The 12381-nt window shown below is 60.0% G+C and overlaps 1 protein-coding gene and 1 pseudogene across 1 annotated transcript in view; both read left to right on the top strand.

Moving 5' to 3' along the window:
- NBEAL2 (neurobeachin-like 2) overlaps nt 1-8802 on the top strand; it is a 28673-nt gene extending 19871 nt beyond the window's left edge. The window contains exons 28-54 of the mRNA XM_008573644.1: nt 175-353; nt 449-608; nt 832-969; nt 1065-1424; nt 1512-1661; nt 1803-1960; nt 2100-2224; nt 2310-2445; nt 2908-3068; nt 3167-3483; nt 3591-3686; nt 4046-4170; nt 4257-4397; nt 4541-4671; nt 4782-4891; nt 4990-5107; nt 5210-5307; nt 5378-5494; nt 6118-6207; nt 6293-6402; nt 6580-6752; nt 6871-6965; nt 7176-7292; nt 7391-7549; nt 7628-7776; nt 8124-8259; nt 8343-8802. Coding sequence (XP_008571866.1) covers nt 175-353; nt 449-608; nt 832-969; nt 1065-1424; nt 1512-1661; nt 1803-1960; nt 2100-2224; nt 2310-2445; nt 2908-3068; nt 3167-3483; nt 3591-3686; nt 4046-4170; nt 4257-4397; nt 4541-4671; nt 4782-4891; nt 4990-5107; nt 5210-5307; nt 5378-5494; nt 6118-6207; nt 6293-6402; nt 6580-6752; nt 6871-6965; nt 7176-7292; nt 7391-7549; nt 7628-7776; nt 8124-8259; nt 8343-8444 — 3951 coding nt within the window. The 3' untranslated portion in view covers nt 8445-8802. The remainder of the gene's footprint in view (nt 1-174; nt 354-448; nt 609-831; nt 970-1064; nt 1425-1511; nt 1662-1802; nt 1961-2099; nt 2225-2309; nt 2446-2907; nt 3069-3166; nt 3484-3590; nt 3687-4045; nt 4171-4256; nt 4398-4540; nt 4672-4781; nt 4892-4989; nt 5108-5209; nt 5308-5377; nt 5495-6117; nt 6208-6292; nt 6403-6579; nt 6753-6870; nt 6966-7175; nt 7293-7390; nt 7550-7627; nt 7777-8123; nt 8260-8342) is intronic.
- Nucleotides 8803-10021: 1219 nt separating this feature from the next.
- LOC103591240 lies at nt 10022-12144 on the top strand (annotated as a pseudogene).
- The last annotated feature ends 237 nt before the right edge of the window (nt 12145-12381 follow it).

Genomic DNA, 12381 nt, shown 5'->3' with positions numbered 1-12381 from the left:
CTCTGCTCATTTTATGGTGTTCTTCCAGAAAATTCCAAAGCAGTTTTTGAGGACTGTGGGGTAATTTTGTGAACTGTTTTGGGTGGACAAGGGGTGTTGAGCAGGGATTGGTGGGGGTCAGCCTGATTCCCTCTGTTCCCCGCCCACACCCACACCACCCACCTGTGCCCACAGCAAACCTCTGAAGAGGAGTTGTGCAACCTGCTCACCAATGTGCTGTTCTCAGTGACATGGCGGGGTGTGGAAGGCAGTGACGAGGCTGCCTGGCGGGAGCGGGGCCAGGTGTTCTCCGTGCTCACCCAGCTGGGGGCCTCAGCCACACTCGTGCGCCCACCAGACTGCATCAAGCGTAGGTGAGCGGGCAACGCAGGAGAGTGAGGGGCCTCTGGGAGCCTGGGGGCAAGGTAGGCAGTCAAGTAGACACCTGAATCCCTTTGCCCACCCCCAGTCTCCTGGAGATGATGCTGGAGTCAGCCCTGACCGACATCAAAGAAGCCTCCCTCGGGGTTCTGCCCAGCCTCACCCAGCAGGCGCTTTGGCTGCTGCGCCTACTACAGGACTTCCTGTGTACCGAGGGCCATGGGAACCAGGAGCTGTGGAGTGAGAAGGTGCGACCACTCGTGTTCACATAAGCCTGCAGGCATCTGGTCTGTGGGGTGGATGAGTAAGTGTGCACAGTCATGGGTGCGTCAGCATGGGTGTCTGTGAGCATGGACTTATCTGTGTGCATAAAGCCTGCCTGGCCCTCAGCCCAAACTTTGCCTTGCTCCCTCCCTGTGGACCCCTAGCATCGTCTGGTGACATATCTCGGTAATGTGTTGTGTATGGTAGCTCTTTGAAGGTGTGTGCAGCCTGCTTGATCGCCTGGGAGCCTGGCCGCACCTGGCCAATGGCACAGCCGATCTCCGTGAGATGGCACAGATAGGCCTGCATCTTGTGCTTGGCTACATCTTACTGGAGGACCCACAGGTGAGCACAGGGGTGGGCATGGTGGAGGGGGTTGTGATAGGTGAAGGGAGCTCTGAGAGAGCCTGGGTGTCACCCACATCCCCTTGTGCCCACAGCTGCATGCCCAGGCCTATGTGAAGCTGCACACGCTGCTGCAGACCGCAGTGCCCACGCGCCGCGAGGAGGCCTGCTATGTGCTCTCTAAGCTGGAGGCTGCACTGGGGCGGGCGCTGAACACCTCTTCCTCCCAAATGGCCACAGAGGATGCAGAGCTCTCACCTGCAGCTGCAGCAGCTGCAGAGCGCTTCTCCTGGTTGGTGCCTCTGGTGCGCACACTGCTGGACCATTCCTATGGGCCACTGGGGCTGCAGTGGGGGCTGCCCTCCCTGCCGCCCACCAATGGCAGCCCCACGTTCTTCGAGGACTTCCAGGCTTTTTGTGCTACACCCGAATGGCGCCACTTCATTGACAAGCAGGTGCCTGGATGTGGGGGCCCAGGAAGAGGAGTAGGGGCTAGGGGCCCACATCTAACACTGGTCTCCTGTCCCTGCCCAATCCTCCAGGTGCAGCCCACCATGTCACAGTTTGAAATGGACACGTACGCTAAGAGCCATGACCTCATGTCAGGCTTCTGGAACGCCTGCTATGACATGCTCATGAGCAGTGGGCAGCGGCGCCAGCGGGAGTGTGCACATAGTCGTCGTGCCTTCCGGGTATGCAGCCTGGGGTAGGGGATGGGGAGCTACCCCACACATGCGCTCAGAGCATGGCTGGCAGGGCAGGGTGGAGAAACGGGGCAGGACAGGCAGCAGCCGGAAGGACTGACCCTCACTTCTACCTCACCTCCCGCCCAGGAGCTGGTGCTGGAACCTGCACAGCGGCGGGCACGCCTAGAAGGGATGCGCTACGTGGCCTCACAGAAGCAGCAGGCAGCGCAGCACTCGACGGCTCTGCTGTACTGGGAGGCGCTGTGGCGCCAGCTCTCCAGCCCCTGTGGGGCCTGGGCACTGAGGTGGGCCAGGCTAAGGGCAGGGCTGGGCGGGGAGGGAGCAACCTGGAGTGACAAATGGCATTTGGGGTGGGGCCTGAGAGGGATGGGGGGTCTACAGCTTTCTACCCACACACAACCACCACGGGGCACAAATTGGCAGGAACCCCCCTACCCCCCACTGGAAGCTGTCCAGCGCTGAGACGTACTCACGCATGCGTCTGAAGCTGGTGCCCAACCATCACTTCGACCCTCACCTGGAAGCCAGCGCCCTACGTGACAATCTGGGTAAGAGAGTGCACTGAGCTGGGTCCCCCCAACTTGTATTGCCCATCCTGCCTTGCTCTGCCTGAGTACCCTTGGCTCCTTGCAGGTGAGGCCCCCTTGACACCCACTGAGGAGGCCTCACTGCCTCTGGCGGTGACCAAAGAGGCCAAAGTTAGCACCCCACCGGAGGAACTTCAGGAAGACCAGCTCGGCGAGGATGAGCTGGCTGCGCTGGAGACCCCGTGAGTGGGGCCCCTGGAGAGATCCAACTGGGGTGATGGGCAAGGGTCTGCCCCAGTGTGTGCATGCCAGCTATAGGAATGACGCCCTGAGTCTGTGTCCTCTTCTGCTGCCCAACTTTAGTTACCTGAAGGGACTATCCAAAATCAGGCGGGAGAGTTTGGGAGAGTCGTCTAATAGGATTAATAGTTGTTCTTTAATAGCTAGGCACCCCAGAGCAGGACTGAGAAACACAAACCAGAGCAGAACGGGGGCCCCAGGAGTGGTCAGGGGTTAAGTGAGGGGGAGTAGGGGACAGAGGATAGTTTTCTGACAAGATATCAGAAGCCCAGGACAGGGGCGGGACCCTGGGCAGCTCCTCTAGGAGGCAGTAGCATAGGTACCTCATGACTTGATGAGTTCGGTTGGGCTTGTCAGGAAGGGGGTCCCAGAGCCTAGAGCCTGATGTGGGTACTGGCCCCCAGGATGGAGGCAGTGGAACTGGATGAGCAGCGAGAGAAGCTGGTGCTGTCAGCCGAGTGCCAGCTGGTCACAATAGTAGCTGTGGTCCCAGGGCTGCTAGAGATCACCACACAGAATGTGTACTTCTACGATGGCAGCTCGGAGCGTGTGGAAACTGAGGAGGGTGCGTCCTGGTGGAGCGGGTTTGGGGGATGGCAGGGGATGGCTGAGGTTGGGGTGGGGCTGGGGAGAGTGACTCACATGCGCTGTTCGTCCCCACAGGCATTGGCCATGACTTCCGGCGCCCACTCGCCCAGCTGCGGGAGGTCCACCTGCGGCGTTTCAACCTGCGCCGCTCAGCACTTGAGCTCTTCTTCATTGATCAGGCCAACTACTTCCTCAATTTCCCATGCAAGGTGGGCGGGACCCCAGCCTCATCTCCTTGCCAGGCCCCCAGGCCCCAACCCTGCCCCATCCCACGCCACACCCAGATACGGAACCAGGTGTACTCGTGGCTCCTGCGCCTGCGGCCCCCCACCCAGGGCTACCTAAGCAGCCGCTCCCCCCAAGAGATGCTGCGTGCCTCAGGCCTTACCCAGGTGAGAGCCCTGGAGTGTGGGGGGTGAGGTCAGGCCCCTGAGGGTAGGGGGAGTGCTGGACAGCCAGGCTGGCTCACCTCTTGCCCTCTTGCCGGCCCCTACCCCAGAAATGGGTACAGCGTGAGATATCCAACTTCGAGTACTTGATGCAGCTCAACACCATTGCAGGGCGTACCTACAATGACCTGTCTCAGTACCCTGTGGTGAGGCCCCCTCCACACACCACCACCCCTGCCCCTCTGCTCTGTCAGCCCTTGGTTCACCCAAGTGTAGGCACCTGCCAGTGAGCCAAGCCCTGAGCTCAGTCCTGGGTAGGTGTGCCTCTAAGACCTGGCCTCTGTTCCCTGCCACCCCCCACACACCCCTGTCCCCACTCCCCCCACTCCTGGACTCTGTTCTCCCCAAAAGTAATCCTGTCGCAGAACAGTCTGGCCTCTCCAAATAGTGCTCCCCCGACCCATGGGCAGGCTCTGTCCCCATCTTCCTGAGGGTGAGGGGAGGGTAGCGTGGGCAGGTGGGCCACCAGGGCCCTCATGCAGCCCCTGCCCGGGTGGGCGGCCAGTTCCCCTGGGTCCTGCAGGACTATGTGTCCCCGACCCTGGACCTCAGCAATCCAGCCGTCTTCCGGGACCTGTCCAAGCCCATCGGTGTGGTGAACCCCAAGCATGCCCAGCTCGTGAAGGAGAAGTGAGCACGTGGGCAGGGCTGGGCCCAGCAGAGTAGGGATGGGCAAGAGGAGGGCTTCTGCTCACTGCCCCAAACTGCGGCCCCAGGTATGAGAGCTTCGAGGACCCAGCGGGCACCATTGACAAGTTCCACTATGGCACCCACTACTCCAACGCAGCGGGTGTGATGCACTACCTCATCCGCATGGAACCCTTCACCTCCCTGCACGTCCAGCTGCAGAGTGGCCGGTGCGGCCCAGGGGTGGGGGCTGAGGGGGTGGCAGATGGGGGAGGCATCCTGGGCCCACCCCAACTCCCTTCCTCCCTCCAGCCACACCTTGCCCCTCCCTGTCCCCATTCCCACCTCACCTTGGCCCATGCCCTTCCCCCAGCTTTGACTGCTCTGACCGGCAGTTCCACTCGGTGGCAGCAGCCTGGCAGGCACGCCTGGAGAGCCTTGCTGATGTGAAGGAGCTCATCCCAGAGTTCTTCTATTTCCCTGACTTCCTGGAGAACCAGAACGGTAGGCAGAGGGGGTAGGCACGGGGCATGACGGTGGGTGTGGGGGACTAGGGATGGCCAGGGAGTGGTAAGAATGGTGCAGGGCCACAGCTGCTCCATCCTCTGTGCCAGGCTTTGACCTGGGCTGCCTCCAGCTGACCAACGAGAATGTGGGTGACGTGGTGCTGCCCCCATGGGCCAGCTCTCCTGAGGACTTCATCCAGCAGCACCGCCGGGCTCTGGTGAGGAGGAGACCATGCAGACAGGCGGGCAACCAGGGTTGGGGGTCATGGTGGGGGGTCAGATGTCCCTGGCCTGACTGCCCTGTCCCTACCCACAGGAGTCAGAGTATGTGTCTGGCCACCTGCATGAGTGGATTGACCTCATCTTTGGCTACAAGCAGCGGGGGCCAGCAGCCGAGGAGGCCCTCAACGTCTTCTATTACTGCACCTATGAGGGTGGGCAGTGTGCTGCACTCAAGTCAGGGCTGGGGCACAGATGAGGAGGGGTGAATGCAGGGGGTGCAGAGGGAGTCCTGACTGCTGTGCCTGCCTGCCCAGGGGCTGTAGACCTGGACCATGTGGCAGATGAGCGGGAACGGAAGGCTCTGGAGGGCATTATCAGCAACTTTGGGCAGACTCCCTGTCAGCTGCTGAAGGTAAAGCCTCCTTGGCAGACAGTGGTCAGGGATGCCCTTGCCATGGTGCTGACCAGCCACCTGCCCACAGGAGCCGCATCCAACCCGGCTCTCAGCTGAGGAAGCAGCCCATCGCTTTGCACGTCTGGACACTAACTCACCTAGCATCTTCCAGCACCTGGACCAGCTTAAGGCCTTTTTTGCAGAGGTGAGAGGAGGGCAAGGCCTCAATTTCCCATTCTGTAAGTTGGGTTTAATCCAACTGTCCTTACTACCCTCTTGGGGCAGATGGAAATCCTAAATCAAGATCACTGATTTAAAGACACCTTGGAAAATGAGCTAAACTTGGGAGGAGTATGGGGGATGGGAGGGGTGCCTTCTTCTTGAGGGCCAGGACAAGGCGTTGACTTACCTAACAATCTCCGAAAGCCTTAGGGAGATCAGGAGGGAGGGAATCTGGCCTTGGACACCTTTCCTCCTGCCTACTCAAATGTTGCCCTGGGCCTGAATTTTTTTTAGGCTGCCTCCTGCCATTGGGCTAGGGGGACATGGAATAGTGGGGTGGGAGGACCAAGGTTGAGACCAAGCTTGATACTCTGAAAGGATCTTCCATGTCCATCCTAGCTTCTCACTAACTTTCTGAAATGCCTTCCTGAAGGCCCACTGGTCTCTCACGCCTATTTCTTGGAGGAACCTCCCTGTTTATGATGCCTAGCCTATGACCCCTGGGCACTGAGGGCAAAGGAAGGGGTGGTGCCCCAGGAAGCAGATGGAGTAGTGGGGACCCCGGCTGGCACTCAGGCACTGCCAGCCCTGCACTTTACCCTGTAGGTTGTCAGTGATGGTGTACCCCTGGTGCTAGCCCTGGTCCCCCACCGGCAGTCCCACTCCTTCATCACCCAGGGCTCCCCAGACCTGTTGGTAAGTGCACTGAGCGGGGTCCCACCTCAGCTCCACCCCTTCTCTGACTTGTCCCAAACCCACCTCTGCCTCCTTCTGCCCACAGGTGACCGTGAGTGCCAGTGGGCTGCTGGGCACCCACAGCTGGTTGCCCTATGACCGCAACATAAGCAACTACTTCAGCTTCAGCAAAGACCCCACCATGGGCAGCCCCAAGTAGGATAGAGGGCTGTGGGTGGGAGTGGGCTATCAACGCCCTGCACAGAGTTCTTTCCCCACCCAATCAGAATGTAGGCCAGCTGCAGGGGAGAGATCCAGCTAAGGTCCCTGAGGGCCTGGGTCTCTTCTATGTGGCCTAGCCTCACCTGACGTCCTCCTTCCTCACTGGGTTAGGATGCAGCGACTGCTGAGTGGCCCGTGGGTGCCAGGCAGTGGTGTGAGTGGGCAAGCACTGGCAGTGGCCCCCGATGGAAAACTGCTGTTCAGTGGTGGCCACTGGGATGGCAGTCTGCGAGTGACTGCATTACCCCGTGGCAAGCTGTTGAACCAGCTCAGCCGCCACCTTGGTATGTGCAGCCTTGGGGCTGGGAAGAATAATGCATGCAGGTGCGGGATGGGATTCTGAGGCTGGCCAGGGAGGGTGTGACTATTCCGTTCTGCCTGCACCCTCCTCTCTCCATGCAGATGTAGTAACCTGCCTTGCACTGGACACCTGTGGCATCTACCTCATCTCAGGCTCCCGGGACACCACGTGCATGGTGTGGCGGCTTCTGCAGCAGGTGTGCCTAGTGGGGAGCCCCATAGGGTCTCCATAGCCTGGATCTGCAGCCCATCTGCCCCTCAGTGAGCCTCCAGTCCTGTCCTGTCTACCCCTTCCTTCTGGTACCCACCACCCTCCAGCTCTCTGGCCTTGGACAAGGCCTTTACTTCCCTGAGCCTCAGCCTTCTCATCCAGTGGCCAGTACTAAGCTAGCCATGGCTCCCCACAGGGTGGTCTGTCAGTGGGGCTGGCACCAAAGCCCGTGCAGGTCCTTTATGGGCATGAAGCTGCGGTGAGCTGTGTGGCCATCAGCACTGAACTTGACATGGCTGTGTCTGGATCCGAGGTGTGTGTATGCATGTGCCCTGGGGAGGGTGAGTTTGCTGGTCATTTTCCCTGGAGCCCAGAGGCCCCTGCCCAGCACCCTAAGCTGCCTTCCTATAGGATGGAACTGTGATCATACATACTGTACGCCGTGGCCAGTTTGTGGCAGCACTACGGCCTCCAGGTGCCACACTGCCTGGACCTGTGTCCCACCTGGCACTGGGGTCTGAAGGCCAGATTGTGGTACAGAGCTCAGCGTGGGAACGTCCTGGGGCCCAGGTATGAGGAAGGGGTGCCCAGCAAAAACAGAGGGGCTGTTGGGATCCCATCCTTGCTGATTCTCCCTCCTTCCTCCAGGTCACCTACTCTTTGCACCTGTACTCAGTGAATGGGAGGTTGCGGGCTTCACTGCCCCTGGCAGAGCAGCCTACAGCCCTGGCAGTGGCAGAGGATTTTGTTTTGCTGGGCACAGCCCAGTGCGCCCTGCACATCCTCCACCTGAACAAGTGAGCCCCATTATTTATGGGATCATGGCCCCTCAAGGTGGTCAGTCATTGGCAGAGGATAAAAAAGGGGTGCCCCCTGTCCACCCACACACTACACACGTCTGTCTGTGGGTACATTCTTCAAGGTCTGTTACCTGTCCCCTCTTCTCTCCATGGGGAGATCTTGGCCTGGGTCTCTTAGCCACAATGTTGAGGGAGATCCTTTTATCTATCAGGGGTTCAATTTTGCTACCCTTAAAACTAGGACAGAGAGAGTGTATGGGATAATGAAGAGACATCCATCCGTTCGATGCAAAGCCCCCTTGTAGTTCTGAGTTAGTTCCTGTGTGTTCCCTGCCCCGCTGCAGACTGCTCCCGGCCGCGCCTCCGCTGCCCATGAAGGTGCCCATCCGCAGTGTGGCCGTGACCAAAGAGCGCAGCCACGTGCTGGTGGGCCTGGAGGACGGCAAGCTTATAGTGGTGGGCGCAGGGCAGCCCTCTGAGGTGAGGATGGGGAGAGGGGGGCCTCGAACAGGGCGGGGAGTGGCGGCCCCGGCCGACCCCACCCCCACGCCTACTCCTTCTAGGTGCGCAGCAGCCAGTTCGCGCGGAAGCTGTGGCGGTCCTCCCGGCGCATCTCCCAGGTGTCCTCAGGGGAGACGGAGTATAACGCAGGAGAGACGCGCTGAGGCCCCTCCCGACCCGCCACTCAGGCTCCGCCCCCGGAGGGCTGCGCCCGACAGGCCCCGCCCAGGAGCCGGCCTTTCCCTGGGGTGGGCGGGGCCCCACCCCGCCCCGCTCAGGGATTGGCGGGCGGTGTCACTCTAGGAAGTCCTGCCCCTCGCCGGCTGAGGGGCCACCCTGAGATCCGGCGCTGAGACTCGGCCTCTGCGGCCGCAGCAGCACTTTTTGCGGTCTGGCGCGGGGATCCCCTGCTTCCAAGCCGCCGGTCCCGGCGGAGCACACGGGCAGGCCGTGGCCTTCATCCCCAAAGTCCGCCCCCGTTTTCCCATTCTCACCAATAAACCTGGCCTAGTTTTGTAGCTGTTCCGTCTCCGAGCATGCGTACGTGACTCGGCCTGCTGTGGTGGCCGTCCCGGGGTCACTGTCTCTTTGGTCCTCCCAGGCTTGCGTTCCCTGGTCCGAGACCCCCTTGGGGCCACTCGCCCCCTCCACCCGGTCTCCGCTGACCTGGGGCCTCAGTTTCCACAGCCGGGCCGCTCCTCTCCCTTAGGTCCCGCCAGCCGCCTCTCCTCGGCTCGTGGTTCCTCAGCTCCCTGAGTCCTTGGTCCGATCACATTCACGCGCTCCCGTCACCCCGCGTTCCTGCGCCGGGTGGGGGTGAAACCGCCGGGTGGCCGCGCCCCCCCAGCTCGTCCCCTCCCCCTCATTGTGCTGCCTCTCTTCTCGGTCCGACCCCTTGTCCGGCCCGGTGCAGCAGCTAGTGTCTGGGGATGAACCTAGCCTCCCCAGGGACTCCACGCCTTCTTCCAGGCGGGCCCAAGGGTAGTCCCGCGGCCTCAGAGGCTCCAGTCCCTCCTGACTGAGCGATCCTGGCACCCGAGGAGGGGCGGCCACGCAGCTCAGGAGGGGTTGGTGGGCGGAGGGAACCGAGGCTTGCCTCTCCGTCCCCATCTCGAGACCCACGATCCTGCGGGTGTTGTGCGTCCTAGTGCCGGCCTCTGAGTTGGGTGGGTGTGAAAAGTCAGGGTAGTGTGGGTGTGCATTGTGAGTGCGTATTTTGTGGGCCTGGAGACGGGTGGGGAGGCGGGAGAGGTTCCATCCCGCAGCTCAGAGTGGATGAGGTGTACACCAGGCCTGTCTGCCACTGCATGCTGGTCACAGGCCCACTCACCAACCAGGTTCCTGGAAGGGCCCCTCATGTGATAAGTGACACAAACGTACTCACCCCACACGTGGCAAGGGCCACCGCGGCCCACTTCTCAGACTCACTTGGCCACAGCACTGGATTACTGATTTAGCCACAGGCATGGGTACATGGTGTGGCACAAGACCGGTCTGGATACGGAGTGGTGGATATTGGGGAGTTCCCCCAGGTCTCTTCTACATTTCTTCTCCAGGCAAGATCCCTCCTCAGACTAGACCTGGGGCATCTCTTCCCCAGACCTCAGGAAATGGGTCCCACCAGACTCAGCCTTGTAGGATCCAGACGGCTCCTGAGACCTGAGTGGCCCCGTCCTTAAGGTTTCAGGCCCTCTCTGAATTTACAGATGAGACAGGGCTAACTAGGGGGCTCTGAGCCCACATGCCCTATGCCCTTGCTGAACCCACCAAAGTACTCTCCACCCAGCCTCTGACCAAGAGAGAGCTGGACACTGACCCTGGAAGAAGGAGTGGGAACACAGTCACAGTAGGAAGTCCTCCTGTTTTGAGGCCTTAGGATGCCAGGTTTCTGGGCTCATGCTGAAAAGTCTGGGGGTGAGCCTCCCACTGGCCAGTAAGTCTCTCCAGGCTGGTTCTGGCTGAGTTGGGGCCAGAGGACATCTCTCCCATCCCTGGACTCAGACCAGGGGTTTGACAAGGTCTTTGAGATAGGGTTGTTTCCACCCTAACCCCTCCAGCTTTGGCCAGCTGGGGCCAGCCTGTCACTTCCACCCCATCTGACACAGGAGGAAACTGGTCTAGCCCTGGAGTGAATCATGATGGAATGAGCCTGTAGAAGGGGGACAGACTATCCCCAAGGGACTCCCAACATCAGGCCTGACAATTTTTCCCTTATCCCTGCACACAGCCCATTCTGGACTCAGAGAAGCAGCCTCCTGGCTCTCTTGCCTGGGTGCTGCCCACAACACTCCAACCTCTTCTCCGAGAAACACAGCCCCAGGGAGCACTACCCACTGACAGAGCCATGCTTTACAACTCCAGCCACAGCAAAGGCACAGTCTATGTGGGTTAGTACCCCTTACTCCAGATCTTGGGCAATGGGCAGGATGGGAGGTACCCCAAGTGGGTAAGTCACACACAAGTTCAGTCACGGGCTCTGGAATCTCCGTCCCTTGTGCCCTGTCTGCACTAGGTTGGGGGGACAGCGGGTCTCCAAGCAGAAGAGAATGGCAGCTTTTACTTCCCTTCCAGTTCAGCTTTTGCAAAAATTTACAAGACCTTCTGTGCAGAGGCCCCCGCACAGAGACCAACATGAATTGATGCGCTCTAACAGTCCAGACTTGGTGGGGCAGACAGGACATAATTTAGTGCCATGGTAGACAGAAGAGGCACAAATGGAGCCAGAAAAGGGAGAGATTGAGGAAGGCTTCCCAGAGTAGGAGGTTCCTGCCTGTTTGTAAGATGGAGAAGGTAGAACAGCAACAACAGAAGTCTGGAAGCTTGGGAGAGCAGGGTATATCTGGGAAGGGTTAGGTGTCCAGAGTGGCACCTAGCAAAGGGAAGGTTGTAGGAGATGAGGATAGAAAAATGGGCCAGTCAACTCTTGATGCCATGGTTATGTGCTTTCTGCTCTACAGTAGGGATGTTGTTTTCAAACCTTTTTTGCAACAAGGTCTAGGTGAGGCTGTCCACGGACCCTAGCCTTGGTTCCTTGAACCTGACCCTATCCATCCTTTCTCCACAGATAAGACATTGAGGGGACAGGACAGGGGTAGTGAAGGAGTATGGGTAGGGGCAGGAGGAGCCCTGACCCTCAATACCTCTTCCCTTTCCCCCTGAGTCTCTAGGGGCCCTCAGGCAGCATCATCCTGGTCTACTGTGCCCTTCTGTCCACTGTGGTCCTGGGTCTGCTCGTCTATGTGGCCTTAAAGTGGTAGGTGGTCTGGGCACTGTCCTGTGGCACCACCCCCTCCCTGTCTGAACTCCCAGTCGGCTGTCTTCATGAAGCTGGGAGTAGGTTGGCAGGTCCCCCTGCTCCCCACAGCTGGTGCTCACATAAAGACAGCAGCTGGCCAAAGCTTGGACCGCAGAGCTGGGGGGCCTCAACAAGGACCAGATACATGAGGACAGCAGTGTCTTTCTGAACACTCCTGGTGGTCTGGAGTCCTGTGCCCCCAGGCAGGCTGAGCCCCTTTCCCCAGTCTATAGTCCTTTTGGGCCTACCTAGTGCTGTTCCACCACCCAGCCCTTATGTGGCCCTCATATCTCCCATCCCAGGGCTGCATCCTGAGCTTGGCTGCCAACTTTATGTTCATCTCCCCCAGGCAGCAGCAGGAAGAAGTGGAGCAGCTCCTGGAGGTGTCAGACAACCCTGGCAAGGGTTGGCAGGGCCTGGCAGGCTGTCTAGGCTACCAGACTGAGGCTGTGGAGACCATGGCCCAGGGCTAAGTGCCAGCCTATACCCTGCTGAGGGACTGGGCCATCCAACAAGGCAGTGAGCCATCCTCTAGGTGCCTGAGGATCCCCTGGCTGCCGTGGCCCTGAAGATGGGGTCCGGGCCCTAGGCCCCCCATCTGAGGGCTACTCTGTGGTGTGAATGATGCCCCTATAGCCTGGCCTCCCAGCCTTCTCTGGTGCTCCCCACCACCCTCATCTCCTCATACACCTTCCCCTTCATGGGCTTCCTCATATTGCTGGCCTCAGGATGCTCTGTTCGGGGCGGGGGGGGGGGGGGCAGAAGACCCAGCCCCCATTTTTTTCCCCTTGCCCCCCCCCCCCCCG

The sequence above is a fragment of the Galeopterus variegatus genome, unplaced genomic scaffold (assembly GCF_000696425.1).
Source record: "Galeopterus variegatus unplaced genomic scaffold, G_variegatus-3.0.2 Scaffold947, whole genome shotgun sequence".
Classification (NCBI taxonomy): domain Eukaryota; kingdom Metazoa; phylum Chordata; class Mammalia; order Dermoptera; family Cynocephalidae; genus Galeopterus; species Galeopterus variegatus.
Note: the sequence above shows the minus strand (reverse complement) of the source record. Positions and strands in the feature narration are given on the sequence as shown.